This window comes from Sinocyclocheilus anshuiensis, unplaced genomic scaffold (genome assembly GCF_001515605.1).
Source record: "Sinocyclocheilus anshuiensis isolate Anshui unplaced genomic scaffold, SAMN03320099.WGS_v1.1 scaffold2655, whole genome shotgun sequence".
Classification (NCBI taxonomy): Eukaryota; Metazoa; Chordata; class Actinopteri; order Cypriniformes; family Cyprinidae; genus Sinocyclocheilus; species Sinocyclocheilus anshuiensis.
In genome coordinates this window covers 256,655-282,529 of record NW_015541082.1, presented here as the reverse complement: position 1 = coordinate 282,529, position 25,875 = coordinate 256,655, and the positions used below count along the sequence as shown (strand labels likewise).

Sequence of the window (25,875 nt, the reverse complement as noted above, 5' to 3'; positions counted from 1 at the left end):
GTGACCGTTGTTTTGTTTTGATCTCTCCCCTGCGCTTCCGCGTTCGTCACTTCTGAGCGGCCGCGCAAAGCCGACCTCATACGTCATCCACCCACAAGCTAGATTAAATTGATTATTACGTTTTAAATATAGATATTTTTCTTACAAAAACGTATCGATTTGATACGATTCACCCCTATTACGATGCAGTGCGATCCGGCTCTGACATTTGGTGTTTAGCAATAGCCTTGTTATTTTATATATTTTGCATCAAACATTTAATATTTACTTAGTATAAAACATACTCTGCAAGCAAATTTGGACTTGAACTTGTACTTTAATCGTGCAACATAAGCACTCAAAAGAAAATTATAATTTGTTTCATAAAATTATGACTTGATTCAGTTATGGACGTTGTTCATGTGTTCACGTTAATGTAAAATTACCAGTAGACTTAACTTAAATATGTAGAGAGAGAGAGAGAGAGAGAGTCCCATGTCAAATGAACTCAAACTAATCTTTTCAGAATTAGATGGCAAAAGCACACATGCAAGAACATAGCATATATATGAGCAATATCATACGAGTCGCCGTCAGGGGCATGTTTAGAGTTTTGAGGGCACTAAGCAAGAAGCTCTGCTTAGTGGAAATCCCATCAGTGGCAGTCCCGTTCCCCCGTGGGACCCCCGTGGTTTGCATGTTGCCTAAACATGCTATTGGTACACTGTAAAAATTAGTGTAATTTTAACTGTAAAATACTGTAAAAACTTTATGGGGAAAAAAGGCTAATCTAGGTTAACAGTTCCCATACACTCTAAAAAATGCTGGGTTGTTTCAACCCAATGTTGGGTCAAATATGGACTAACCCAACTGTTGGGTTAAAAAGTTAATTTAAAAATGTAACCAAAATTTAACCCAACAGTTGGGTTAGTCCATATTTGACCCAACATTGGGTTGAAACAACCCAGCATTTTTTTAGTGTACTATTATAAAAAATTGTAAAAGATCTAGCCAGACATTTCATTTAATTTTACAGCAAAATGCTGTTAATTGTACAGTTTTAGAAGTAAAATCAATATATCATTTAAAAAGTCAAAAACTGCAAACTGATATTCCAAGAATTGTTAGTGCAAATCATATTTCTGACCTACGCTGGAGGGCAGCTACAAAAAGGCATGCTGAAGAGATGTTTTCACTAAATCCTTTTAAAGAAAGGTCAAATAACAAATGTTGGCTTTGAGGTTTGATCACATGAACACTGCTTCTTCTTGTGGGTTTTTGGTTAGTAACTCAAAGGCACCAGTCACTGTGTCAACTACTTCGACTACTGGGGGAAAGGAACCAAAGTCACCGTTTCCTCAGGTAAGATATTGTTGACATTTTCTGTTATTCCATTTTTATACAATTTTGAAGATCAGGTAAGGTCTTGACACAAATAACATGCAGCCGTATTTACAATTTTTGTCTTTGCTAATAGTGGAAAGGGGACGTCGGTAATCGTAAACAATATCGAGTAAAACTCTCAGATTAAAGAAAGTGCGCACTAAAATCTCTAAACTAGTCGCTTTGATAACGGAGGCCTATGGCAAGACAGTGTAAATGTACTATTAGGGTTATGGTATGGCTCTTATCGTAAATCTTCTCGTTGTGACGGTGCCTTTGACTACTGGGGAAAGGGAACAACGGTGACTGTAACATCAGGTAAGAAGTCAGATTTTTATTTAGTTAGAGCCAAACTACAAAAAATGCATGTTTAGTAACAGACTTTTAGTCCACTAGTTTAAAGAGAGAGCGAGAGAGAGAGAGAGAGAAATCATGGACAATGTTGCATTTAATTATGAAATAAATAGAATTGTAGGGTTTGCTGATAAAAAAAAATCGTTAGTGTTTTTGTGCACTGAAGAAATTAAAAGTATCACTGTGACTTGCTTACCATACATATGTCTCCTGTACATGTGTTTTCTTTTTTAGGTGAGCCACCTGAGCCAGAGACAGGCTTTGCTCTGGACTGCAATAAAGATGTTCTGGAGGAGGATGAGCTCAGAAGTCTCTGGTCCACTGCCACCTCATTCATCTTCCTCTTCCTCTTTTCTCTGACCTACAGCGCTGTGCTCAGCTTCTTCAAGGTAATACAACTATTACTAAATAACGTGCCGAACATTTTAAGTAAGATGATGCCTTTTGGAACTTTTACTGCATGTTCTTAGTGTTATATGAATGCTTCAATTTAGATTGCATTAAGTCTTGAATGTGTTTTTAACTATAGATATATATTTTTTTGCAGGTGAAGCAGTGATGATTTGTTAAAAGAGCTTGTGAAGACTCCAAGGTTTTTTATTTGTTTTGTGACTGTAATTAAATGTTAGTCTAATGTATTTAGAAATCAAAAAAAGGAAAATAACCACGCCATCTCTATCTCTCTTTTGCTCTGTCTGTTCCTGTCTTTCTGTAAGCTTGTCTGAAAAACATTTGGGCTTTCTGAGATGTTGAAACTACATCATTTGCCTCTGTGCACACATTTTTGAAGACACTGACAAATATGTACACATATCAATAAAGTCTTATTATATCTCTGTCAAAATGAGATTTTACTCTTTTGAATATTATATCAGCCTCTTACTACAACTGACATTATCTTGCATTTTCAGTAGATATTACTGTGATATTAGCAGAGATCCCTCAGGACATACTAAAATGTGAGAATATTATCTAACAAAATATACAGCCATGACCTCAATCTTGATGTGTTTGCTGCTTATCTAAAAGTATGAGGGCAAAAACATCTGTAGATTTCTGAGGAACTGCTAAATCATACAGATGAATAAAGTAAAGCTTTTGAACACCATTGGAATATTCTGAAGAGAGTCATATCTCAAACAAATCTGAAAAATCTAAATTTTTACAGTTATTTTTTATGTTCTTTTAAGACTGATTTAAACTGCACACAAATTCCTAGAAAAGCTGGAATTTTGGGTCATGCAAATGTGCATTGCAATGTGTTTCACATCACATTTTACTGTGTGTTTCTCTCGGTTTTCGGGTGTTGTATTTAAATATTTCATCTCTGGGGATCCACCAGTGCAGATGAACATCTCACATTCAGCAGCTGCAAACTGTCTAGCACTCAAGGATTTTTTTTTTCTTAATAATAGCCAAACAGTAATAAACTGAACAACCCATGTGCAGTTTCTAACAAGCATGATGAGCTGCAAAGAATTCAAAACAAATGGTCATGTTGTAAAATGCCCATTTTACAAACACTGTTTATTCTGTGATCTGATACAAAACAACATCCTCTTAATATGTAGCATGCTCATTAATACACTTAAGATTCCTTTTAATTACATTTTGTGGTCTATCCAAAAATGATGCTCCTTGAAACTGAGAATTCGGCGTGTTGCAAAAAAACTTCACAATCATTTTGATGTCTAAGAAATGTTGCTTTGCTGATATATGCAAATATGCTGGGCGAGTGTTTCATTTGACTATAAGTTCTCTCGAAGGAATTTCAGAATGTCAAAATTAGATCTATTCGAGAGCGTCTATGTAGTCAGGTCTCTCTTTCTTCCTCTTTTTGCTCACATCTGCTGAAGTGAAACTGCGTTCGTGTTGATGACTAACAGTTCTTAGGAAGATTGAAATGTTTTAAAACCGAAGCCAGCAACGACTTATTTTATTACACTTTATTAATATTAATATTTTATTTATATTTATTAATGCTGTACATTGTTTATTTTACACTTATAATGCGTAATTCAAAAATGTGAAAAAAGCGTATTTAATTTGGAAAATATGTAATATATATAATTTCTGTAGCATAACTTTATTGCAATCACTATACGAATAAAAACGTTTATTTAAAAAAGTACACTACTTTTCTTAACATTTACTAAAAAAGTTGATAAATGTTATGGGTAATGTAATTCTTAAAAAATAAAAATATGTTTTTTAAAGATTCTCAGTTCCTGAATGCACATGGCGCTAAAAAGCAGAGTCCTCCAAATGCACTTTCATGCAAGGTCTTAAACGTACTTGTTTTTGCATATTGCTGACCCTTGCGCCCTCCAGTGGTGAAAACTATTTACATTGACGTCTTTTACAGTAACGAGTCCTCAAGTGAAGCCGAAGATGCAGTTAGCCTATATGACCCATCTGAGTTTTGAAATGCATTTTGTGTGTAGATTTGATTGTTTTACCCTTGTCCCGGACCCTATCTACTATCTAAACAACATTTTATACATCAGATAAGTCCCTGAAATGGAAGAAACAACCTTCCCATAACGGTCATACATGCCCATTTGTGCAAACTTGGATCACATGATACGAACTATGAAATCGTAATAATACAGCCTTAATAGATAAACTATGAGAAACAGAAACCATTAGTTCACCACTCGACTCGGCCTTTCGTTCGGTTGTCATGTGGCAGGCGCATGTCGGCTCCAAACAGAAAAGAGAAATGATTCACGTCACGTGACAGCCGCACACTCTTAGGGAAAAAAAGGTACAAAAACTGTCACCGATGCAAAAAAAGAGAGGTACAAATATGTAGGCTACCATTAAAAATACTAACATATACACTTGAGGTATTATTATGTACCTTTAATTTACTAATGTGCACCTTATAGAGGTAATTGAGTTGTGTATTATTTCCAAAAGTTAGCTACCGGCCCAGTGACCGCTTTTGCACCTATTTTTCTGAGAGTGCATAAATTCTTATCATAAACGAAATAAAACAAAACCAACCAAACAAACTAAAAGTTAATATTCAAAGCCAGTACTAAACTGTTAACAGTGCATACAACTGTTATCTCTTTTTTTCCCTTTCAGAAATGAATATAAAAGTTTTGAGATCTACTGACTCAACTAATGGATTGATTTAGGATAAATTGCAGGCTGTTTTAATTGTACAGTAGGTTATCCCGTTCTTGTATGATATGGCCTTCTGTGTAGTGCGTTGTTACCAGAGGCGGACAGTAACTAAGTACATTTACTTGAGTATTGTACTTAAGTACACTTTTTGAGTATCGGTACTTTACTTGAGCATTATTTTTTCAAGAATGTTAATATTGTGGTATATATTAGACACAATATTGTCTGATTTTGCTAAATTGTGTAAGTGAAAATATTACGTATAAAGCCACAGAAGAACTGTTGTGCATCTCCTAATAAAACACAATAGGTGTTTGACTGAAGCAGAACTGCACAGATCATTCTGTGTGTGACATCCGCGAGAGCCATTAGACATTTTTTAAACTTTTGTTTTGATGTCAAATAAGTCTTGCTGTTTCGCTTTTTTTGTTAAAAGCAGTGTTTCTGTTGTAAAGTTATACAGCTACAGTTGTGTTGCTGGGTTTTAAAGCAGGTTTGATTTAGTTTCTTCCTTATCACTCTGTATTTAGGTTTTTAACATTCTAAAAGCTCTTTATTCCAAATATACTACAAGCTAGTCAGTGTATTCAGCAGGTGTAATGTATTCTAAGTTGCTTCAGAAGTATTGTAAGTATTACAAACAACAATAATAAAACAGTGCATTGACATAAAAAGGGAAATTTACTTTTGGTACTTAAGTACTTTTAAAAGCAAGTACTTCTGTACTTTTACTTAAGTAAAAATCTGTCTTTACAACTTTTACTTGTAATGGAGTAATATTTGACCAGCAGTATCTGTACTTTCACTCAAGTAATGGAGTTGAGTACTTTGTCCGCCACTGGTTGTTACTGATAAAAAAAATAGAAAAAACACTCGGGTCTCCTGAAACCAAAGATTCCTTCAAAATGAACGACTCATCACTAGGAATGGTGGGGGAAAGTCCTGTGACCATTAGGCTATGATGTGAGCGCAGCATGAGTGCACTTGAATGCCCACCATTTTGAGGAAAGACACAGTGATGTAAACATTTCAAATAAGGGGATCATTATCACACCAGGGTTACACTCTGGCACACTCTTATCAACTATGGTGTGCATAATGGGACGTCCTTCATTATGTTTATCAATTTGTGCCTTTTGTGTTGACAGAAGTCACAGAACACTTGACATGAAAATTCACTTTATTTCATTGAAGCATTTGCTGTAATTCAAATTCTCATGATCATGTTTAATCTTTGCTCAAATTTCTTTATATTAATTTGTTTATTTTATTTATTTCGCCTATTTGTTTGTTTCTTTATTTTTTGAGTAGTAATACTAAAATGACCAAACATGTTAAGCACTGAATATAACTTAATAAGATGAATCAAATACAAATCTACAGGCACAAGATGTCCCTTATAGTGAATGGATAGATCGTCATTCAAAGCTAAACGGCATTAAATAAAATGGCTAGATTAAATTATAAGCAAACTATGCAATTAATAAATCAATCACTTATAAATGTATGTACAGACAAAATGACAGCTGCCACTGACAGGAGACAACACACATTTCAATATATAGATCGAAGTGATTTCAATGCTAAATAGTCCAGTACCGTGACGCGCCAGTAGGCGGAGCTAAAAGGCAGTGGAATCACCAGGGTCATCCCGAAGCGTCTTGCTCTGTCTTCCCCAATAGCCTAATAATACACTTTTGATACGATTTCGATATTTAAGTTTCGGATTATGGAACCGTCTGAAATGCATTTCTCAGCAATGATTCTTCTTGTTGTGAATTTTCAAGAAATTTTCAAGAGTTTCTGGAATATTAATGTATTTTAATAAAGTATGAAAAATTCGTGGAAAAGTTGTCTAGAAATTGATCTTCGTAAGTACAATCTTTATTTTCATTGATCATTTTGATGCTCCATAAAGCTCCATATATGCTTTTCTGCATGTTGGATTGTTTGTTGTTTGAATCACCTTTACAATGATTTCTTGAAAAGTCTGACATTTCTCTCTTACTCTGCTTTATGAACACTAGAAGTAGAGCATTAGTTATTGTCTGGCTTTATGCTACTGTGCTATAACTACGACCACGCTGATTTACACTTGTACATAAACTCTATGAGACCCGGCCGAGACTAAATGAAATATCTAGTTCACGAAATCAAAAGGAGCACGTTGAAACATACATTGAGCAAAGCGAATGAAAAAAGGTTATTTATTTTATTTTTTTTTTAAATAGAACAATCTCTGACTCTGCAAAAATAGCATACTGACTATAGGGCTGGGTTTCCCGATAACGCTGTCTCTTAGCACTCTACGAAGACTCTAAATGTATGCCTTAACTAAAGGTGTACCTGTTCTAGGCGGGTTCCCCGAACTATACCTTAGGAGGCTGCTTAAACTTTGTGTGTCCCTCCCATACCTGTAACAAAAGTGTCCCTCGCGGGTCAAAATGACCCGAAAGCTTAAAATGACACTAATTTTTATTTTAGTCCAGAAAGCTCATTTCGATCCATTTTTATAAATGTTTTTCTAATTATTTATGTATCTATGTATTTATGTATTTTTTTATTATAATTTTTTTGGTATATGAGCAAAATAAGCAATTTTGTCACAGTATTTCAGCAAAAAAAAAAAAAAAGACAATTCCAGTCCCTTTCATCAAAAACCTACAGATGAACTTGGAATGGGGTCACTGAGTCGTTCTGACGCATCTGGTGGAAAAAAACTCATAAAGTCGCATTTTATGGTTACTGCCACTAGAGGGGCCTATAGGATCATATGGAGATTCTTAACTGAGCTAAACAAGTTAAACATGTAAAATATGGGCATATTGAGGCTTCAAAGTGGTTGATAACATTCAAATATATATTGAGTCATTAAAAAAAATATATATTTTTTAAACTGAATTATATCCTAAACATATGAATATTCATACAATTTCATAAATATGTAATAAATATATAATATATATTTAAAAATCTAAATATGATATAAACTCATTGGTCTCCACCACATCACTCAAATTTAACTGTTTTAAGTAAAAACAAATATTGCAAAATGACAGTCATTTCCCAGCAAAAACAACAAACATGTTATAATGTGTATCTATGGGAGTGCGTGTACTATGTATGAGTGTGGTGTGTGTGTGTGTGTGTGTGTGTGTGTGTGTGTGTGTTTTCTGCACTGGGGTAATTCTGTAGTCTCAGCCCTTCGTTTGGGTATAAATCTTTACTGGATTGTGCCATATTTTGTATATAAAAAAAAATAAAAAAATTCCTACAATCCATTTATTCCTATGGGGGTCAAAATGACCCGCGAGGGACACACTTTTGTTCCTTTTTTTTATAACACCCACATAAACTCCTCCAATCCACTCAAGGGTTTTTTGTGTGTGTGTGTGTGTGTTCCCGGTGCAAGTGTGACAAAAGTAAAGAAGCCTTGAACCATAACGATCAACACACGAATTGTAAAAATTATTTAAAAATCAGTTTCTGGTCAAAATGACAAAGGTTAAGGTGCCTTTACATGCTTAAGAACGACGTAGCGGTAATAAGGTTTCGTTAAACTCAGCCTAGCTTTATTAGCAGTATGATATTTATGGGGCATTATTTACTCTATTATTAAATATAGGCCTATGTATTTCAGAGTATGGATCGAAATGTTGAATAGAATTCAGTAATTCTATGATGTTTATTCCTTGTATGCTTAATATAGAGTCTACTATAGTTGACTGCAACATTTCAGTTTGAAAGAACATTGAAAAATCTCTATCAGTCTATGAAGTATGAAACATAAGGTTTCATGTACTTGCTATTGTTCGGATCACTGTGCAATACAACGGCCACGGTGATAAAAGCTATGACAAAAACTTCAGTCCAGGTCTAAAACTGGTTAACGTTTTAATCTGTAATGATCCACTGCATAACATTGGCTACATAAATGTATGACATTACACAGCTAAACTGTGCATTTAAATGATTTGAAAGAACCTGCAGCAGAAAGGAAAATGTGCTGGTGTGTGTAAAGCCTGTTGCATGCGGAGTATTTGAGGAAGCATGTATCACTGTGCATGGAGTGGCCACAGTGAAACATTTCACCTCATAAACCCCAATGAAACATGTTATTTTTGTTGGATTTTTGCTCAGTTGAATTATGGACACTGGTTCCACATAATTTGTTTGGGTTCACAGTATACCATAGTTTAATCAGATGTATTTTAAATATTGCGTGCTCTGTTTAAGTTATCATTGACATTGGGAGAGTCGAACCACTCTCCCTGAATCACTCTTTCACAGTTTGATCCTGATGAATCTTATCATTGTCATCCTGGAGTATGTGTACATCTTCCATCATGGTTGTCTGAGAAATAAAAAGCTACACACTGTATCAGTTAGGGTTATGAGAATCGTTAACCCATGCCAGAAACATATTCATCACGGCAAAAATAATTCAATCCTAAAATCTTGAGTATTTGCTTTACATCCAAATGGCGACTTTTCTTTGGCCAGGCAGTGTATTTGAACAATTTCTTGCAATGTGATCAAATCATATACAATTTTTATGACCATGATGAATTTCACTTAGACTTTCTGCAATACGCATTTATATGTAAGTTGATTGTTAGTATAGTGTTTTAGTATTTTCAATAGAGCAGTTTTTTCAGTCAGTTAAAAGTACTAAAACTTCTAAACAAGCCCTCAACAAACATTTATAGAGCAGAATATTAATTACGGTTTAGAATATTTGTTTATGATTATGATTATTATTATTAATTTGAAAGTATACCCACATTTTTTAAACTCATATTACTAAATAGCGGCATGAGAAGTCAATATGAAAATGTAGCGATCACTGATCCTAAAGTCAGATAAATGTGTGTGCTCTGATAACAGGGTCTTTGTTTTTGTTATGGACTGTCTCTCTGTGTATTACGGGGGCACAGTATTTCAACGCATTACAAAAAGCTCAGAAGCATCTGTAAATGAATGATCACAATAGTGAATCTATAATGTGCAGCATAAATAGATTTTCTTCATCATAATTTTTCACCTTAAGACTTCATACAGTGGAATAATCAAAATGAGCAGATTAAATTCTGGGTAACACTTTATAATAACTTTCATTAATAAATCATTACTAAACATTATGTAATGCGTAATGGATCATTAGTTAATATATATTCACATATCTAGAAACTTGAAATAATGTGCTTGTTATTGTTTACTAATAAATGTATTAAACATTACCTAATAATTAACATTTCATGTAAATTAAAATGAGCCTGCACATTTTAAAAATCAACAAATGATTTTAACAGATGTTATACAATGATTAAAAGCTTTTGTGCGTTAGATCTCACACACACACACACACACACACACAAAGAGTAAAATAAGGGTTTTATAATAGATATTAAATTACAATAATGTGCAACAATGTTAAGTGAAACAGAGAAACGTTTAATTTCATAATCACAAACCTCTGTAAAACACCGACATTTTTGTTGTTGTTGATTTAATCAACTGAACTCTGGCCACTGGTTCCGCATAATTTGTTTGCATGCAGTTTCCTTTCTCATTCATATAGTTTCAATATAAGTATTTTGTGTTAATTAGATGTAATTTCAATTAAGTACAGAGTATAAGTTATCCCAAAATAATTCAGCCATGTTAACTTTTATGTTTGATACATTTTTAGATTGTATTATTTCTCTACTCCAGCACATCCTAAAGCTTTCAGTGGGGTTAAGATCAGGTGCTAAACATACAACATGCCAGAAACATATTACATAACTGCAAAAATAATTCAATCCTAAAATCTTAAGTATTTGCTTTAAATCCAAACGATGAGTTTTCTTTGGCCAGGCAGTGTATTTGAACAATTTCTGGCAACCTGATCAAATCACATACAATTTTGATGACCAAGCTGAATTTCGCTTAGACTTTGCACAATATAATTATGTTCTCATCTCAAACATGAATGTATGTAAGTTGATTGTAATGTATTGTTTTAGTATTTTCAATAGACAACTTTTTTCAGTCAGTTAAAAGTACTAAAACTAAATTCTTAAAGCAGTCCTCAACAAACATTTATAGTGCAGAATATTAATTACGGTTTATAATATTTTCTGTATGTATGTATGTATGTTTTACTTATTTATTTGTTTCAATTTTGAAATTATATCCACATTTTTAAACTAAATAGTGGCACTGAGAAGTCAGTATGAAAATATAGTGATCCTAAAGTCACTGATACAAAAGTCAGATAAATGTGTGTGCTCTGATAACAGGGTCTTTGTTTTTGTTATGAACTGTCTGTCTGTGTATACGGGTCTGGCTGGGGCACAGTATTTCAACCCATTACAAAAAGCTCAGAAGCATCTGTAAATTAATGATCACAATAGTGAATCTATAATGTGCAGCCTAAATAGATTTTCTCTATTGTCATTTTCACCTTAAGACTTCATACAGTAAAATAATCAAAAAAAGCAGATTAAAATCTATTTATTACATGACCATATAGACTATATGACACAAATTGCCCTCATCTGTAGCCATAATCAATGCATCAATGACGCGTGGTGCCGCGATGCTGTCGTGGTCTGCAAACATCAGGACTCTGTGGTGACCAATTCATGTATGAAAATGATTTCTCATGCACGCTGAATCACTCTTTCACAGTTTGATCCTGATGAATCTTATCATTGTCATCCTGGAGTATGTGTACATCTTCCATCATGGTTGTCTGAGAAACAAAAAGCTACAGACTGTATCAGTTAGGGTTAAGAGAATTGTTGCCAAACATACAACATGCCAGAAACATATTCATTACTGCAAAAATAATTCAATCCTAAAATAAATAAAATAAATACTCCTTAAGTATTTGCTTATTTAAATTCAAATGGCGTCTTTTCTTTGGCTAGGCAGTGTATTTTGTTTTATTTTCAAAAGAGCAGGTTTTTCCCCCCCAGTCAGTTAAATGTAGTGGGCTAACAACACTGACTTAAAGCAGTCCTCAAACATTTATAGTGCAATGTTAATTATAGTATTTATTTATTTATTTATTTATTTTATTCATTAATTTATTTAGTTTTAAGTTTGAAATTATACCTACATTTTTAAACCTGCTTTTTCATTGAGAAGTCAGATAAATGTGTGTGCTCTGATAACAGGGTCTTTGTTTTTGTTATGGACTGTCTGTCTGTGTATACGGGGGCTGGGGCACAGTATTTCAACCCATTACAAAAAGCTCAGAAGCATCTGTAAATCAATGATCAGTGAATCCATCATGTGCAATCAAATAGATTTTTCTCTATCATCATTTTCACCTTAAGACTTCATACAGTAAAATAATCAAAAAGAGACTATTAAAATCTGTATTTATTACATGACCATATAGACTACACTACAGCATGACACACACTGCCATCAAATGTAACCATTTTGCACTTTTTATATCTTACACACACACAAAAGTAAAATTAGGGCTTTATAAGAAATATTAAATGACAATAATGCACAACAATGTTAAGGGGGAAACCTGACTATGATATGATGATCACTTTTTTGTACACTGTGACAATTCTGTGTAATTTGCTGCATGATGTGAATATTATTGCATTTAGTTTGTGTATTATAATGCATTCTTCTTGTGGGTTTTTGGTTAGTAACTCAAAGGCACCAGTCACTGTGTCAACTACTTCGACTACTGGGGGAAAGGAACCAAAGTCACCGTTTCCTCAGGTAAGATATTGTTGACATTTTCTGTTATTCCATTTTTATACAATTTTGAAGATCAGGTAAGGTCTTGACACAAATAACATGCAGCCGTATTTACAATTTTTGTCTTTGCTAATAGTGGAAAGGGGACGTCGGTAATCGTAAACAATATCGAGTAAAACTCTCAGATTAAAGAAAGTGCGCACTAAAATCTCTAAACTAGTCGCTTTGATAACGGAGGCCTATGGCAAGACAGTGTAAATGTACTATTAGGGTTATGGTATGGCTCTTATCGTAAATCTTCTCGTTGTGACGGTGCCTTTGACTACTGGGGAAAGGGAACAACGGTGACTGTAACATCAGGTAAGAAGTCAGATTTTTGTTTAGTTAGAGCCAAACTACAAAAAAATGCATGTTTAGTAACAGACTTTTAGTCCAGTAGTTTAAAGAGAGAGCGAGAGAGAGAGAGAGAGAGAGAACTAATGGACAATGTTGCATTTAATTATGAAATAAATAGAATTGTAGCTGGGTTTGCTGATAAAAAAAAATCGTTAGAGTTTTTGTGCACTGAAGAAATTAAAAGTATCACTGTGACTACGCTGCCTTTGACTACTGGGGGAAAGGCACGTCGGTCACAGTGACATCTGGTAAGAAGTATAATTTAAATCTTTCATAAGCGTTGATATGTGTTTTAAAAATAATAGGAAAACTAAATGTACAGACCGCTTGTCCGTTTTGCAAGAATTTAACTTAGACTGAATTAAAAGGATAAATAGTCGTATTTGTGGCTTAGGGTAATAAATAAAAGTGACTTGTCATACGAGCGTACTATTTTTGTACAATATCCATGGGTAAAACTGTCAGTGTGACTATGCTTTTGACTACTGGGGGAAAGGAACCATGGTCACTGTCTCGTCAGGTAAGAAAAACTTACTAAAACAAAATCTGATCTAAGTACGAAAAGTTGTGACAGGTAGGCTAATTTGTCAAAAAGTTGTTTTATATTTAAGCAACGTTTAAATGGCTATTTACTCTACGATTCGGACAATTAAAGTAGGGGCATGTCTTTAGAGTTCTGCTAGAAACGCAAAGATTCACATTAATTATGAATAATTAAATTGTACATATTTTGATGTGTAGCCTACACGCATTCAGATAAAACAACGAATCGGCTACAAGCCATTTAACAGATCCTGAGCATTTTTGAGTTGCATTTTTATACTGCGCTGTAACATTAAAATAATATTGTGTAACTGGGCTTTCGACTACTGGGGAAGCGGCACCAAAGTCACCGTAACAAACAGTAAGATTTTATTATTAATGGCAAGGACAGTTATCGTAAAATAAGACAAAATGTCACATGTATGTGTTATTATTTACAGTTTTCTTATGATATCTTAAGAGTTTTCTATTGATTGTTGTCAAATGAATGGTTATTCCATTAGAAAATGTTAAAGACTAGGCTACATCATTTTATAATGTTTCGTTGTATAGCTGCTAAAAAAGCGAACAAAAATCAATAACAGCATTGTTAAACGACTACTTTAACTGTTCATTCTTCTCGCAAGTGTTGTCAATCTGTGCAAATATTAGAAGCTGAAAACAGCTAAATATGACTAAATAAAGACTGCAACGTGTCTCGTGCGTTTAAACTTTTTACACTGCTATGGCCACTACTTGTTATATTTTAAAATAATAAATTGAATTCCGCTATTACTAAGAAAATACAATTTCCAAAATACAAATTCAGTTCTAAATAAATAAATAGCCAAAGTAAAACACCGGCATATAGCCAAGGTCTTAGGTCGGTACCCAACCGCTATTTAATAAATAATTATAAATTGATTTAGGCTAATTATCCCTGTTGTTTTCATTTGTTCGTTTGGGTCACACTTTATTTTAAGGTTCAATTCTCGCTATTAACAAACCCTTAATGTAACACTTTATTTTAGGGTCTCTTAAGTTGCTTATTGGCATGCATATTACTAGAATATTAGCCATTTATTAGTACTAATTAAGCGCATATTAATGCATGACCTTATTCTACATTCCTTACCCAATACCTAAACTTAACAACTACTAACTATTAATAAGCAGCAAATTAGGAATTTATTGAGGGAAAAGTCGTAGTTAATAGTGAATAAGTGTTCCCTATTCTAAAGTGTTACCACCATTAACTACGACTTGTGCCTTAGTTGTACTCATAATTTGCAGCTTATTAATAGTTAGTAAGATAGTTGTCAAGTTTGGGTATTGGGTCGGGTTAAGGGCATGTATTATCGTCATGCAGAATATGTGCTTTATAAGTAGCCTACTAATAAACGGTCAATATGTTAATAATAGACATGATAATAAACAACTAGTTAATAGTGAGAATTGGTTCCTGTACTAAAGTGTTATATTTGTTTGTTTTAACTTACACATTTCATAGGTTATGTGAACTGATTCATTAGAAACTAACTGAAAAGTAATCCTGCAGTCAAAATTTCCAGTAATAAATTAGTTTAGATATATAACACTTTATTTATTACAGCATCCAAGAAAACAAATATTTCACCTAATTCGCAAGATTTTGTGTTTTATTATGCTTGATTCTATTTGGTTAATCGAGCATTCAGCGTCTAAAACTATAAAATACCTTTTTGCTCATCTGGGAAACCTGTTTCAAAAAATCTGTGCTCTCCGACCTTTCGGAACATTCAATCAATATTTAATATCCATGTAGTAGCCTTACATAGCCTACTTATTTGTTAAGTAGGCCTTGTGTGCGGCATAACATATTAAGATGACCTGCAAAGTTTAAAGCCTCAGGATGATCGGGACTTCGAAGAGAAGTCTTCGATAGGCTACTCAGCGAAGTCTTTCTTCTTGCGTAAAACCAGTTCATCTCCATCGTTTTGCTGTATTTTACGTTATTTTATAATCTATTTAATGCAATTTTATTTTTCTTATATTTTATTCATTAATCCATCCTTCCAGTCAATCATCTGAGATGTAGTCTAGCTGTCTAATAGGTCTAATAGTGTTCATAGCATACTACATGACATTGTATGTACACTGTAAAAAAAATTCCGTAAAATTTACTGTAAAAAACCGGCAGCTGTGGATTTCGTGCAGTATCCAGCATTCGGACCGGATGGAGACTATACCAAAATCAGCTCTCTGCGCATAAGAAAAAGCGATTGGGATCCTAAGAAACCTTACAAATGCGAAGCTTCAAATACTGTAGGCAAATTAGCATCTGATATTACTCCACCATGTAAGTTCAATTTTTTTTAAATATCTAACATTTTACATTAGCTACTTCATGTGTCTCTCTATAGGCTATCTTGCTGTTGGGTTAAGATTATGTTGTTGTTTCTTTGTGGAGGCTCATGTTTAATTGGAAATTTTAGCACACTCTTCCCAGACAGCAACATAGTGTTGGCCCAGATCCGGCCCACATCTGGCCCATGTGAAATCCATGCGGGCCAGATGTGGGCCGGATCTGGGCCGAAACGGTCTGCTGTCTGGGTTTGGTTTAACCAGTGAACCTGCTGTTATGTCAAGCAGGTGTCCTTTATCAAAGTCTGATGTCAATCAATGTTTACACCAGCTGAGAACAGCAAGGCCACAAATATAGCTAGTCTAAATGCTAGAACAGAAAAGCACATTGTAGGTTACACGATTTCTTTAATCAATTAAATGCCCCTAGGCTTTCAGAAATACTCCAGGTAGGCTAATACAATGACATATGAGATTTTTCCCTGCTGTACAAACCAAAAGAGGAGAAGAAGAAGAAAAAAATAATTTAAATATAAATATACAACATTTAACAGTGACGTTCAAACTGAACCACAAGAGCATCTTATTGGCTTGCTTTAAAAGGTATGTTGCACTATTTTCCTTTGCTTTTCATGTCCCCTCTGCTTTCTCCTGTATGTTGCCAGCCCCACCGCCAGATGCGCGTGCAACTGTGTACTTAACAGTACCTACAAAAATGGAGTTAGACAACGAAACAGCAACCTTCATGTGTTTAGCCCAACGGTTTTCGCCTAAAACATACACGTTTAAGTGGTCTCTGGATGGTAAGGAGGTGACAAAAGCGATAGACAAATGTGACAAAAGTGAGAAGAAAGGCTCAGTAACCGAATATAGTGCCACAAGCATTTTGCAAATCAGTGCCGATGACTGGAAGAAGCCAAACAGCAAAGTTAAGTGTGAGTTCGTGCACAAGGCGGGAAATGAAGAAAGAGAGGCCGAATATGCAGGTATGTTTTCCCTTGAGAACTGTGAATGTTTTGAAAATAGAAATGTTTATTGTTTTTCTGTTTCTTTATTCATATTATGTTTATGTCTCCCCAAATCTGTCTGTTTTTTGTACCCAGTTCCTTTTCAAGATTGCAGCGATATTGCTGTTGATATAGTGGCTCCCTCCCTTGAAGCCATGCTGAAAAATAGAGAAGGAGTGCTGAAGTGCAAAGCTTCAGCAGACAATTCAGGATTCACCAAAATAACAATAACAGCGAATAATAATGACATCGCTGAGAAACCAGTAGAGGGCAACGACAAACATGTGGAACTTGACGCCCCAATAGGCTATGAAGAATGGAGCAACGGCACTGAATTTACATGCACCGTTGAACACAACGAGCTAGCAGAGCCCAAGTCGACTAAGTTCGTCAGAGAAAATGGTATGAGTTTTTCTTTTTGTAAAACATGCAGTTCATGCTTTCACAATGTCTCTTGATTTATACCATCTTTCATTACAATTGACGTTAATATAGAGTTTGACAAAAAATAATAAAAAGGAAATGACTCATGACTCATTCTGGTCTTAATTGTGATCTTGTATTACTAGGTAAAAACCCCAAGAAACCCACTGTTTTCATATTAGCACCCCCAGAGCACAAACCGGGTGAACCGATGACCCTGACATGTTATGTGAAGGACTTCTACCCCAAAGAGGTGTTTGTGTCTTGGCTTGCTGATGATGAACCTGTGACTTCTAAATACAGCACTAGCCTGCCAATTCAGAAAGATCAAATCTTCTCAGTCTACAGTCAGCTAACAGTTAATGATTCCAAGTGGAAGAATGGTACAGTGTTCAGTTGTGTCGTGTATCACGAAGGCATTGATGAAAAAATGCGCGTACTGACGAGATCTATTGATGATAATACTGATAAGGCAGGTGTAATTAATCTAAGTATGAATACCCCCGCATCTTGCAAGGACTAGATCGTTGTGTATGTGGTGTCTTCCTGTTATGCCTGTTAAGTGTTCATCTTGTTTTCTCTTTTTTTTTTCCTTTTGGTTTTTGGTTTGCATGTCCATTTTTGTAATTGTGTTGGTCTTTAATGTTTGTGGCTTCTTGCTTCTTTGAGATACTTTCTTGCGCATTACATTTAGGAAAAGACTAATAAAAAAGAAACAAAGCATAATTCCTGTGCCTTTCTGTTATTATACCAGTTTATCATATTTCTCTGTCACAGCATATGTGAGCATTAAAGATCACAAACATTATAAAATAACATCACATAAATTGAAATAAAAAATGTGTATATTTATTTATTGAATGACGCAAAATGTATTCAAATTAAAACATGAAACTTCAGTTAAAATATCAAAAATGGAAGAAGAATAATCAAAGCAATTTTTGAAAGTAATTAAGAAATACCCATAAATAAATAAAAATAAATATAAAAAATATATATAACTTTGTAGTTAAAAAAGACTAAATGTCATTAAAGCTATACCATTAGCTGGCACATAAAATGCTTAATAATGGAAAGAAATGTTTGTCAGTGTGTGTGTGTGTGTGCATGTCATTTGTACTGTTTGATATTATAATCACCTAAACACATTATGCTCTCCATAACAGTTCAGTTATTAAAGAATGATAATTCATAGCCACATCAGTTCATCCTCAGCATGCCAAGACACATTCAGCTGACTTATTTGAGGTTGTCAGGGTCACCTTTCTTTGTTAATATTTCTATTGTGTTTTAATTATGTAGTAAATGTGCTACATAATTACCAAGATGAAACATGGCAGATGAAAATCCTCAAATTTCAAAAACAGTATAATTCAATCAAGGTTCTTTCTCCATCACAATATTCTAATTGTTTTCCTTTTACTGGATATCCTTGCCCTCAGCCCACTTGTCTAATTTTATATGAGGATGGGTAGGTGAAGTGATTAAAACATTATAATTATAAGAGGACATGTTTGTGCTGGACAGTGGCGTTGTTGTCCTGTAGGTCATGCAAATGTGTTCTTGTCTGTTCCCGCAGCATGGATTGTGTGGATAGAGCATCCCCTGTACGAAGCTATTGATACCGATGATAGTGGCATTGCTAACACTGCTGTAACCTTTGTTTTCCTGTTCCTCATCACCTTGTTCTACAGCATAGGGGCTACTTTTGTTAAGGTATGCCATTTTTAGATTTTTTTTTTTGTCTAGTTAATTTTTAGTTTAGGATAAACATGAGACTAGATTTTATTGGAGCATTTTAATTTTGTGCCAATTATCATTTGGAGAGAGATGATGCAAAAACTTTGTTCTTGCTTTTTAACATAATATTTAACTTTGACATATATTTAACATATGCATGTTAAACAGAAGTTGTTTTTTCTGGCTCTAATTGGTGTCAAATTATGCTTTCAGGTGAAATGATAGATTCCTTTAAGGACATGCAAGATCTCTCAGAAAAACAGCTCTATTCTTTTTTTCATTATTGTAAATATGTGATTGTGATGTTTGTTTGTTTTTAAATTTTACTTTAATAAACGAAAGAAACCATTTGATTGCTCTTGATTTTTTTTTTCTCTCAAGTTTACAAAATTTTATCTCAAGGAGAAACTCTGATTTGCACGATAAACTCTAATGCTGCTCTGATGCATGTTTATATAAAAAGTAAAATTTATTAACACAGAGAGGTATTTAAAAGCCTTTTTTAAATATTTCCATATTTTCTGAATGTAATAACTTACACAGAATTTTCTTAAATCCAATAATTAATTTTCAACAAATCTGTATTACTTTGTTCTTTGTGAGACTGAAGCACAGCAACGTCTAGTTGTGAATATTGGTGAGTGTAAATATTTCATGCTGCAAAGTTTATTAAAACATAAATTGCATAACAAGCGAGTCGTTTTATGTAAATGGCAAGGTGTCTTTCCTGTGCAGATGTGCTCAACCATGTCTCAGAAATGCAGATGGTTATCAGTTCTGCTTTCGGTGGCTATTTCAGCTTGACTGTTACTTAACGCTTCCATCTGCTATTTGCTATGTTCACTGAAGCATGATTCTGATTTCCTCTTCTGTCCATCTTTGTTTTCAGTATCTGCAACATTTAAAAAACTCCCATGGTGTAAATAACCACCACACTGAAACATCAACAGCATTCATTTGCATGTCCATTTGAATGTATTCAATAAGCATTTTCATAAACTTTGTACCTTTGTTTATACTACATTGCCTAAGTTAATTTATTTTCATCTCTATTTTAATAGCAATACGCGTCTATAAGCCTACTATTGCTCTGCTGAGTAGAGAGGACGGTGACAGGATTGTGTTGGAGTGCCAGTTGAATGATTATTTCCCAGACAAACTTACTGTACAATGGCTTGAGGGTATTAATTCTGTCAAAGGTCAAATTGATAAAAAGCTTCAGAACACTGATAAAGGTGAGAAAAAGTACACTTACGTAAGTCGGCTATCTATCAGTGCCCCATATGAAGACAAAAAGTACACTTGTAAAGCAACGCACAACTCTGAAGAGTTCAAGAAAGAATATAACACGTGCATGGGTAAGTTGAGCATAATGAAGAAAATAATGAACAACTTTCAAAACCTAATGTCTGGCTCATTGAAATGTTTGAAAGTATAATTATTGCATTAGCATCATTACATGTGATTATTGGCTGAATGTAAATCTAACTTTATTTATTTCACCTGTACAGAAAAGTCTTTGTTCAAACCTTCAGTCCAAGTAAAGAAATCCCATCTCAGAGACATTATACAGGGGAGTCAGGTCACAATTTCCTGTGTTGTTAAAGCACCAGACAATACTGAAGTGTCATGGTTGATAAACAGTATAAGTAGAAAAGGCACCACAGAACATAAAGACCCGTCCATTAATAACATTGTGAGCAACTTGACTTTGTCCAGACAAGAGTTGACTCATAGCACCATTGTTTGTACCGCTAAACATCCATGTTTCAAATTAGAGAAGGTGGAAATTAAAGCTGGTAAGTGGTTTCTTTTGCACTGATCAGCATTTGTCAAAGTTCCTGATGATGATTTAGGTTCTAAAACCTACATATCATGTGATAAAGTATATTTGTGTCCCTCAGATGATATAAAGAAAGATCCTGTGGTGGTGATCAGGAGACCTTTCGTGAAATCAATGCAGGCAGCCAGTGCTGTGCTGGAGTGTGTTGTAAATGGTCTTCCCTCTGGTGAGGTCTGCATCATCTTCCAGTCCGATGATATTTCAGTCTCAGGTTTAAATTGTGTGGATTGGGCCCCTTCTGAAAACATTTGGTCCTTGATCATACATTTTACAATACCTAGTGAGCACCAGAAGAATGGAAAAACCTTTACCTGTGCAGTTCATAGGCTCTCCAAATCCTGGCAATCCAAACCTACTGGAAACATTTTTGGTGAGGAATTAACATTTCATCAATACAACATTAACTATACTGGGGACAGTAATTTATGTAATGCATTGAATTTTATTAAGGATGTGTTATTTTTTCTTCACTGAACACTTGAAACTTGATTTTTTTTTCCCCCTCAGGCGATCCTACCATAGAGCTTGCTGTTGTTCCCAGTGTGAGTCGATCTAGTTTAGACCCACAGAAGCTGCTGTGTTCTGCGACAGGATTCGACCCGAAAATCAAGTGGCTTTCAGTATCTGACGAGAAAACTGGGAGAGCTTTAGATGCTGCAATGATGGAAGATGGACGTGTGAAAGTGTTCAGTGAGATACTGGTGACACAGCAAGAGTGGAATCAAGGGATCACTTGTCAAGCTAAAACTAAAACTGCAACTGCTAAGAAAAGCGCCAGTATTTGCACAGGTAAACATGCCAAATGTGACAGGAACCCATCTTCTGTCAGAGGTCAAGTTGCAATTTGAACAGAATTCCAGATGCTTTTTCAGACGTACTGTAAGATCTAGTTTTGACATGACACAGTATTTTGGTGTAGTTCTGCTGCAAAGGTGTTTTATCTGTTCTCAATAACCTTTTCAAACCTTCTACTAACAGTTTATGCTTGACAGTATAAACATCATCATATGTGATTGTAAAGCTAACTTTATTTATTTCACCTGTACAGAAACGTCTTTCTTCAAACCTTCAATCCAAGTAAAGAAATCTCATCTCAGAGATATTATACAGGGGAGTCAGGTCACAATTTCCTGTGTTGTTAAAGCACCAGACAACACTGAAGTGTCATGGTTGATAAACAGTATAAGTAGAAAAGGCACCACAGAACATAAAGACCCGTCCATTAATAACATTGTGAGCAACTTGACTTTGTCCAGACAAGAGTTGACTCATAGCACCATTGTTTGTACCGCTAAACATCCATGTTTCAAATTAGAGAAGGTGGAAATTAAAGCTGGTAAGTGGTTTCTTTTGCACTGATCAGCATTTGTCAAAGTTCCTGATGATGATTTAGGTTCTAAAACCTACATATCATGTGATAAAGTATATTTGTGTCCCTCAGATGATATAAAGAAAGATCCTGTGGTGGTGATCAGGAGACCTTTCGTGAAATCAATGCAGGCAGCCAGTGCTGTGCTGGAGTGTGTTGTAAATGGTCTTCCCTCTGGTGAGGTCTGCATCATCTTCCAGTCCGATGATATTTCAGTCTCAGGTTTAAATTGTGTGGATTGGGCCCCTTCTGAAAACATTTGGTCCTTGGTCACACATTTTACAATACCTAGTGAGCACCAGAACAATGGAAAAACCTTTACCTGTACAGTTCATAGGCTCTCCAAATCCTGGCAATCCAAACCTACTGGAAACATTTTTGGTGAGGAATGAACATTTCATCAATACAACATTAACTATACTGGGGACAGTAATTTATGTAATGCATTGAATTTTATTAAGGATGTATTATTTTTTCTTCACTGAACACTTGAAACTTGATTTTTTTCCCCCTCAGGCGATCCTACCATAGAGCTTGCTGTTGTTCCCAGTGTGAGTCGATCTAGTTTAGACCCACAGAAGCTGCTGTGTTCTGCGACAGGATTCGACCCGAAAATCAAGTGGCTTTCAGTATCTGACGAGAAAACTGGGAGAGCTTTAGACGCTGCAATAATGGAAGATGGACGTGTGAAAGTGTTCAGTGAGATACTGGTGACACAGCAAGAGTGGAATCAAGGGATCACTTGTCAAACTAAAACTAAAACTGCAACTGTTGGGAAAAGCACCAGTATTTGCACAGGTAAACATGCCAAATGTGACAGGAACCCCCTCTCTATAATCAACATTGCAATGAGATGCAGATATCTGATAATATTATAGTTTATGCAAGAATGTTTGGTTTCTTTCCTTACCTTTGAGTCAGCGAATGTAATCTCTCAACACATGTGTTCACTGTCCAACAGTGATTGCACCATCCAGTCAGCGGGCAGAGTTCTACCTGGTGGGTCCATCCCTCAGTAGTGTGAGATCTGACACCTCTGTCTATTTGACATGTTTGGTTGTTGGTCAGAGTGTCAAGTTGTTCTCCATTCAATGGAAAGTGAATGGTATCGTTCCCAATCCAAATGGCCATGAACAAGAGCCTAGAGTTCATGACAATGGGACTGAAAGCAAAGAAAGTATTTTGAAGGTTTTAGTTACAGATTGGAATGCATATGCTCTCTTTACCTGTGAGGTTAAGCATCTGTGCTCAGATTATACACAGGAGAAGAGAATCTCAAAAATCCGAGGTGAGCACTCACAGTTCCCAGCACTGCCACTGCAGAGACTATTTTCTGATTACTAATTGTTGCCTTATGCCTGCAGACCCCAAACAACCCACTGTGAGAATCCTCAGACCCTCAGACAGTGATCTCTCTGGACTCCAAAATGCCTGCCTTCTTTGCTTGATCACTGGTTTCTTCCCATCTGATATCTCCGTGCAGTGGCTACTAAATGAGACACAGCTAGATGCATCTCAGTTCACTAACAGTCCTGTGGCTACTCACACGTCAGGAGGTTTTTCAATGCATAGTGCCCTAATGCTGCCTGCATCAGAGTGGAAGGACGGCACGTTCTCGTGTGTTGTTTCTCATGAGTCATCCCAAAATCCAATCACCGCCACTATAGAGAACTTGTATGGTGGGTGCCATCTGGAAGAAATTGACCTGATATTTTAAATAGGATTGATTTGATTGAATTGCTGAGATTGTTTTCATGTTGGTTTCATATGGTTTTGAAAAATTTTGATATCCTTGTAAAGAAAGGCTTCAATTGAAGTTATATCAATAAAATTATTATAAAAGTATAATTTAAAAAAATATAAATATATATAATTATAGAACTTTTAACACTTTTTTTTTTTATTATTATTTTTTTTAGCCTCGTTGATTCGCTCTCCTCCATCTGTAGAGCTGCTGCAGGGTACTAGTGTGCCTGAGCTAGTGTGCCTGGTATTTGGTTTCAGCCCACCTGCCATCAACATCACCTGGTGGCTAGGTAAGACTGAGGTGTCTGCCCACAGGATCACTCAACCTGCAAAAGGCCCTGATGGAAAATTTAGCATCCGAAGTCACCTGGATCTCCAACCTTCAGACTGGGTACCTGGTGAGGTGTACACATGTGAGGTCACTCATGTTACTGGTATCCTGTCGCCTAACATCTCAACGAAAACAGGTACCCTAGATTTCAAGTACTAAAACAATTTTATCAAGGAAATAATGAAGTTTAAATGTTAATTTATTCTTATGCTTTTTTACAGCATTATTTGAAGAGGCTATATTTATGAATGAGAACAAACCTGAAGCTATTGCACAGGATACAGTTGAAGAGGCCTGGAACATGGCCTGTGCCTTCCTCGTCCTCTTCCTCCTCTCTCTCTTCTATGGGTGCACAGTGACTTTGGTCAAAGTCAAGCCTACATGAGCAATATTTTGTGTGTGTGCTTATGTTTTCTAGATTCCTTTGCTTCTTTGTTGTTGTTGTTTTGTTTATGTCTTTCAATTGACATAACTTTGCAAACATTATATGGTAAGTATCAGCTTTTGACCTTGTGGCCATTTAAATATGAATAAAGAAACGGTTTTAACACATTTTTTGTTATTATATTAGCAGTGCATGTAAACATCACCGATTTGTCATTTTTTTCAAATTATTCTTGAAAGTTATCTCAAATTATGTATTGTTTTTGTTTTTGAATAAAATAGCGAACTCCATTGTCTTGTTATGGCTAATTTCACAGCCAGAATTTTAGTCAAGCTTTATTGTTGAAATAATATTTTTTAAACTATATGAGTAATTTGACAAAATTTCTGACAGCTTCAAAATAAATTATACACAACAAAAACGTTGGAAATTCTTAAAACATAAAAAAATGGTTTCTTTTAATTTCACTCATTGTTTAGAGGATCATTGTTTAAAACATGTCTGTTCATGTTCATGTCATGATTTTCATAGTTTAAGATTAAAAGTCTGGGATGAGGGCTAAGTTTCCAGGCCAGTGTTATTGTTTCAAACAAAGAAACAAATTAATTATACAAATCAATCCATGGGACATGGGAATATTACATTTACATTTACATTTAGTAATTTAACAGACGCTTTTATCCAAAGCGACTTACAAATGAGGACAACAGAAGCAATCAAAATCAACAAAAGAGCAATATTATGTAAGTTCTATGACAAGTCTCTGTTAGCCTAATGCAGTACACATAGCAATGTGTTTTATATATATATTTATATATATATATATATATATATATAGAAAGAAAGAAAGAAAGAAAGAAAGAAAACAAGTAGATAGAATAGAAAAAGAATAGAGAAAGCTAGTGTTAGAGGCCTTTTTAAATAAAAAGAAAACAAACAGATAAAATAGAATTAGAATAGAGAGTTGAGTAAGAGGGTCAAAAAAGATGGAAGAGATGTGTTTTAAGCACATCTATCTATCTATCTATCTATCTTTCTATCTATCTATCTATCTACAGTGGTGTGATAAAGTGTTGGCCCCCTTCCTGATTTCTTAATTTTTTGCATGTTTGTCACACTTTAATGTTTCAGATCATCAAACAAATTTAAATATTAGTCAAAGATAACACAAGTAAACACAACATGCAGTTTTTAAATGAAGGT

The 25,875-nt window shown here is 34.9% G+C and overlaps 1 protein-coding gene across 1 annotated transcript in view; it reads left to right on the top strand.

The window, feature by feature from the left end:
* Window positions 1-24,801, top strand: part of LOC107690708 (uncharacterized) — a 55,052-nt gene extending 30,251 nt beyond the window's left edge. The window contains exons 3-19 of the mRNA XM_016489117.1: window positions 1,610-1,680; window positions 1,951-2,105; window positions 13,429-13,483; window positions 16,584-16,814; window positions 16,932-17,237; window positions 17,405-17,641; window positions 20,060-20,356; window positions 20,510-20,797; window positions 20,903-21,211; window positions 21,349-21,630; window positions 21,890-22,177; window positions 22,283-22,591; window positions 22,727-23,008; window positions 23,172-23,498; window positions 23,575-23,889; window positions 24,130-24,423; window positions 24,509-24,801. Coding sequence (XP_016344603.1) covers window positions 1,610-1,680; window positions 1,951-2,105; window positions 13,429-13,483; window positions 16,584-16,814; window positions 16,932-17,237; window positions 17,405-17,641; window positions 20,060-20,356; window positions 20,510-20,797; window positions 20,903-21,211; window positions 21,349-21,630; window positions 21,890-22,177; window positions 22,283-22,591; window positions 22,727-23,008; window positions 23,172-23,498; window positions 23,575-23,889; window positions 24,130-24,423; window positions 24,509-24,672 — 4,210 coding nt within the window. The 3' untranslated portion in view covers window positions 24,673-24,801. The remainder of the gene's footprint in view (window positions 1-1,609; window positions 1,681-1,950; window positions 2,106-13,428; window positions 13,484-16,583; window positions 16,815-16,931; window positions 17,238-17,404; window positions 17,642-20,059; window positions 20,357-20,509; window positions 20,798-20,902; window positions 21,212-21,348; window positions 21,631-21,889; window positions 22,178-22,282; window positions 22,592-22,726; window positions 23,009-23,171; window positions 23,499-23,574; window positions 23,890-24,129; window positions 24,424-24,508) is intronic.
* The last annotated feature ends 1,074 nt before the right edge of the window (window positions 24,802-25,875 follow it).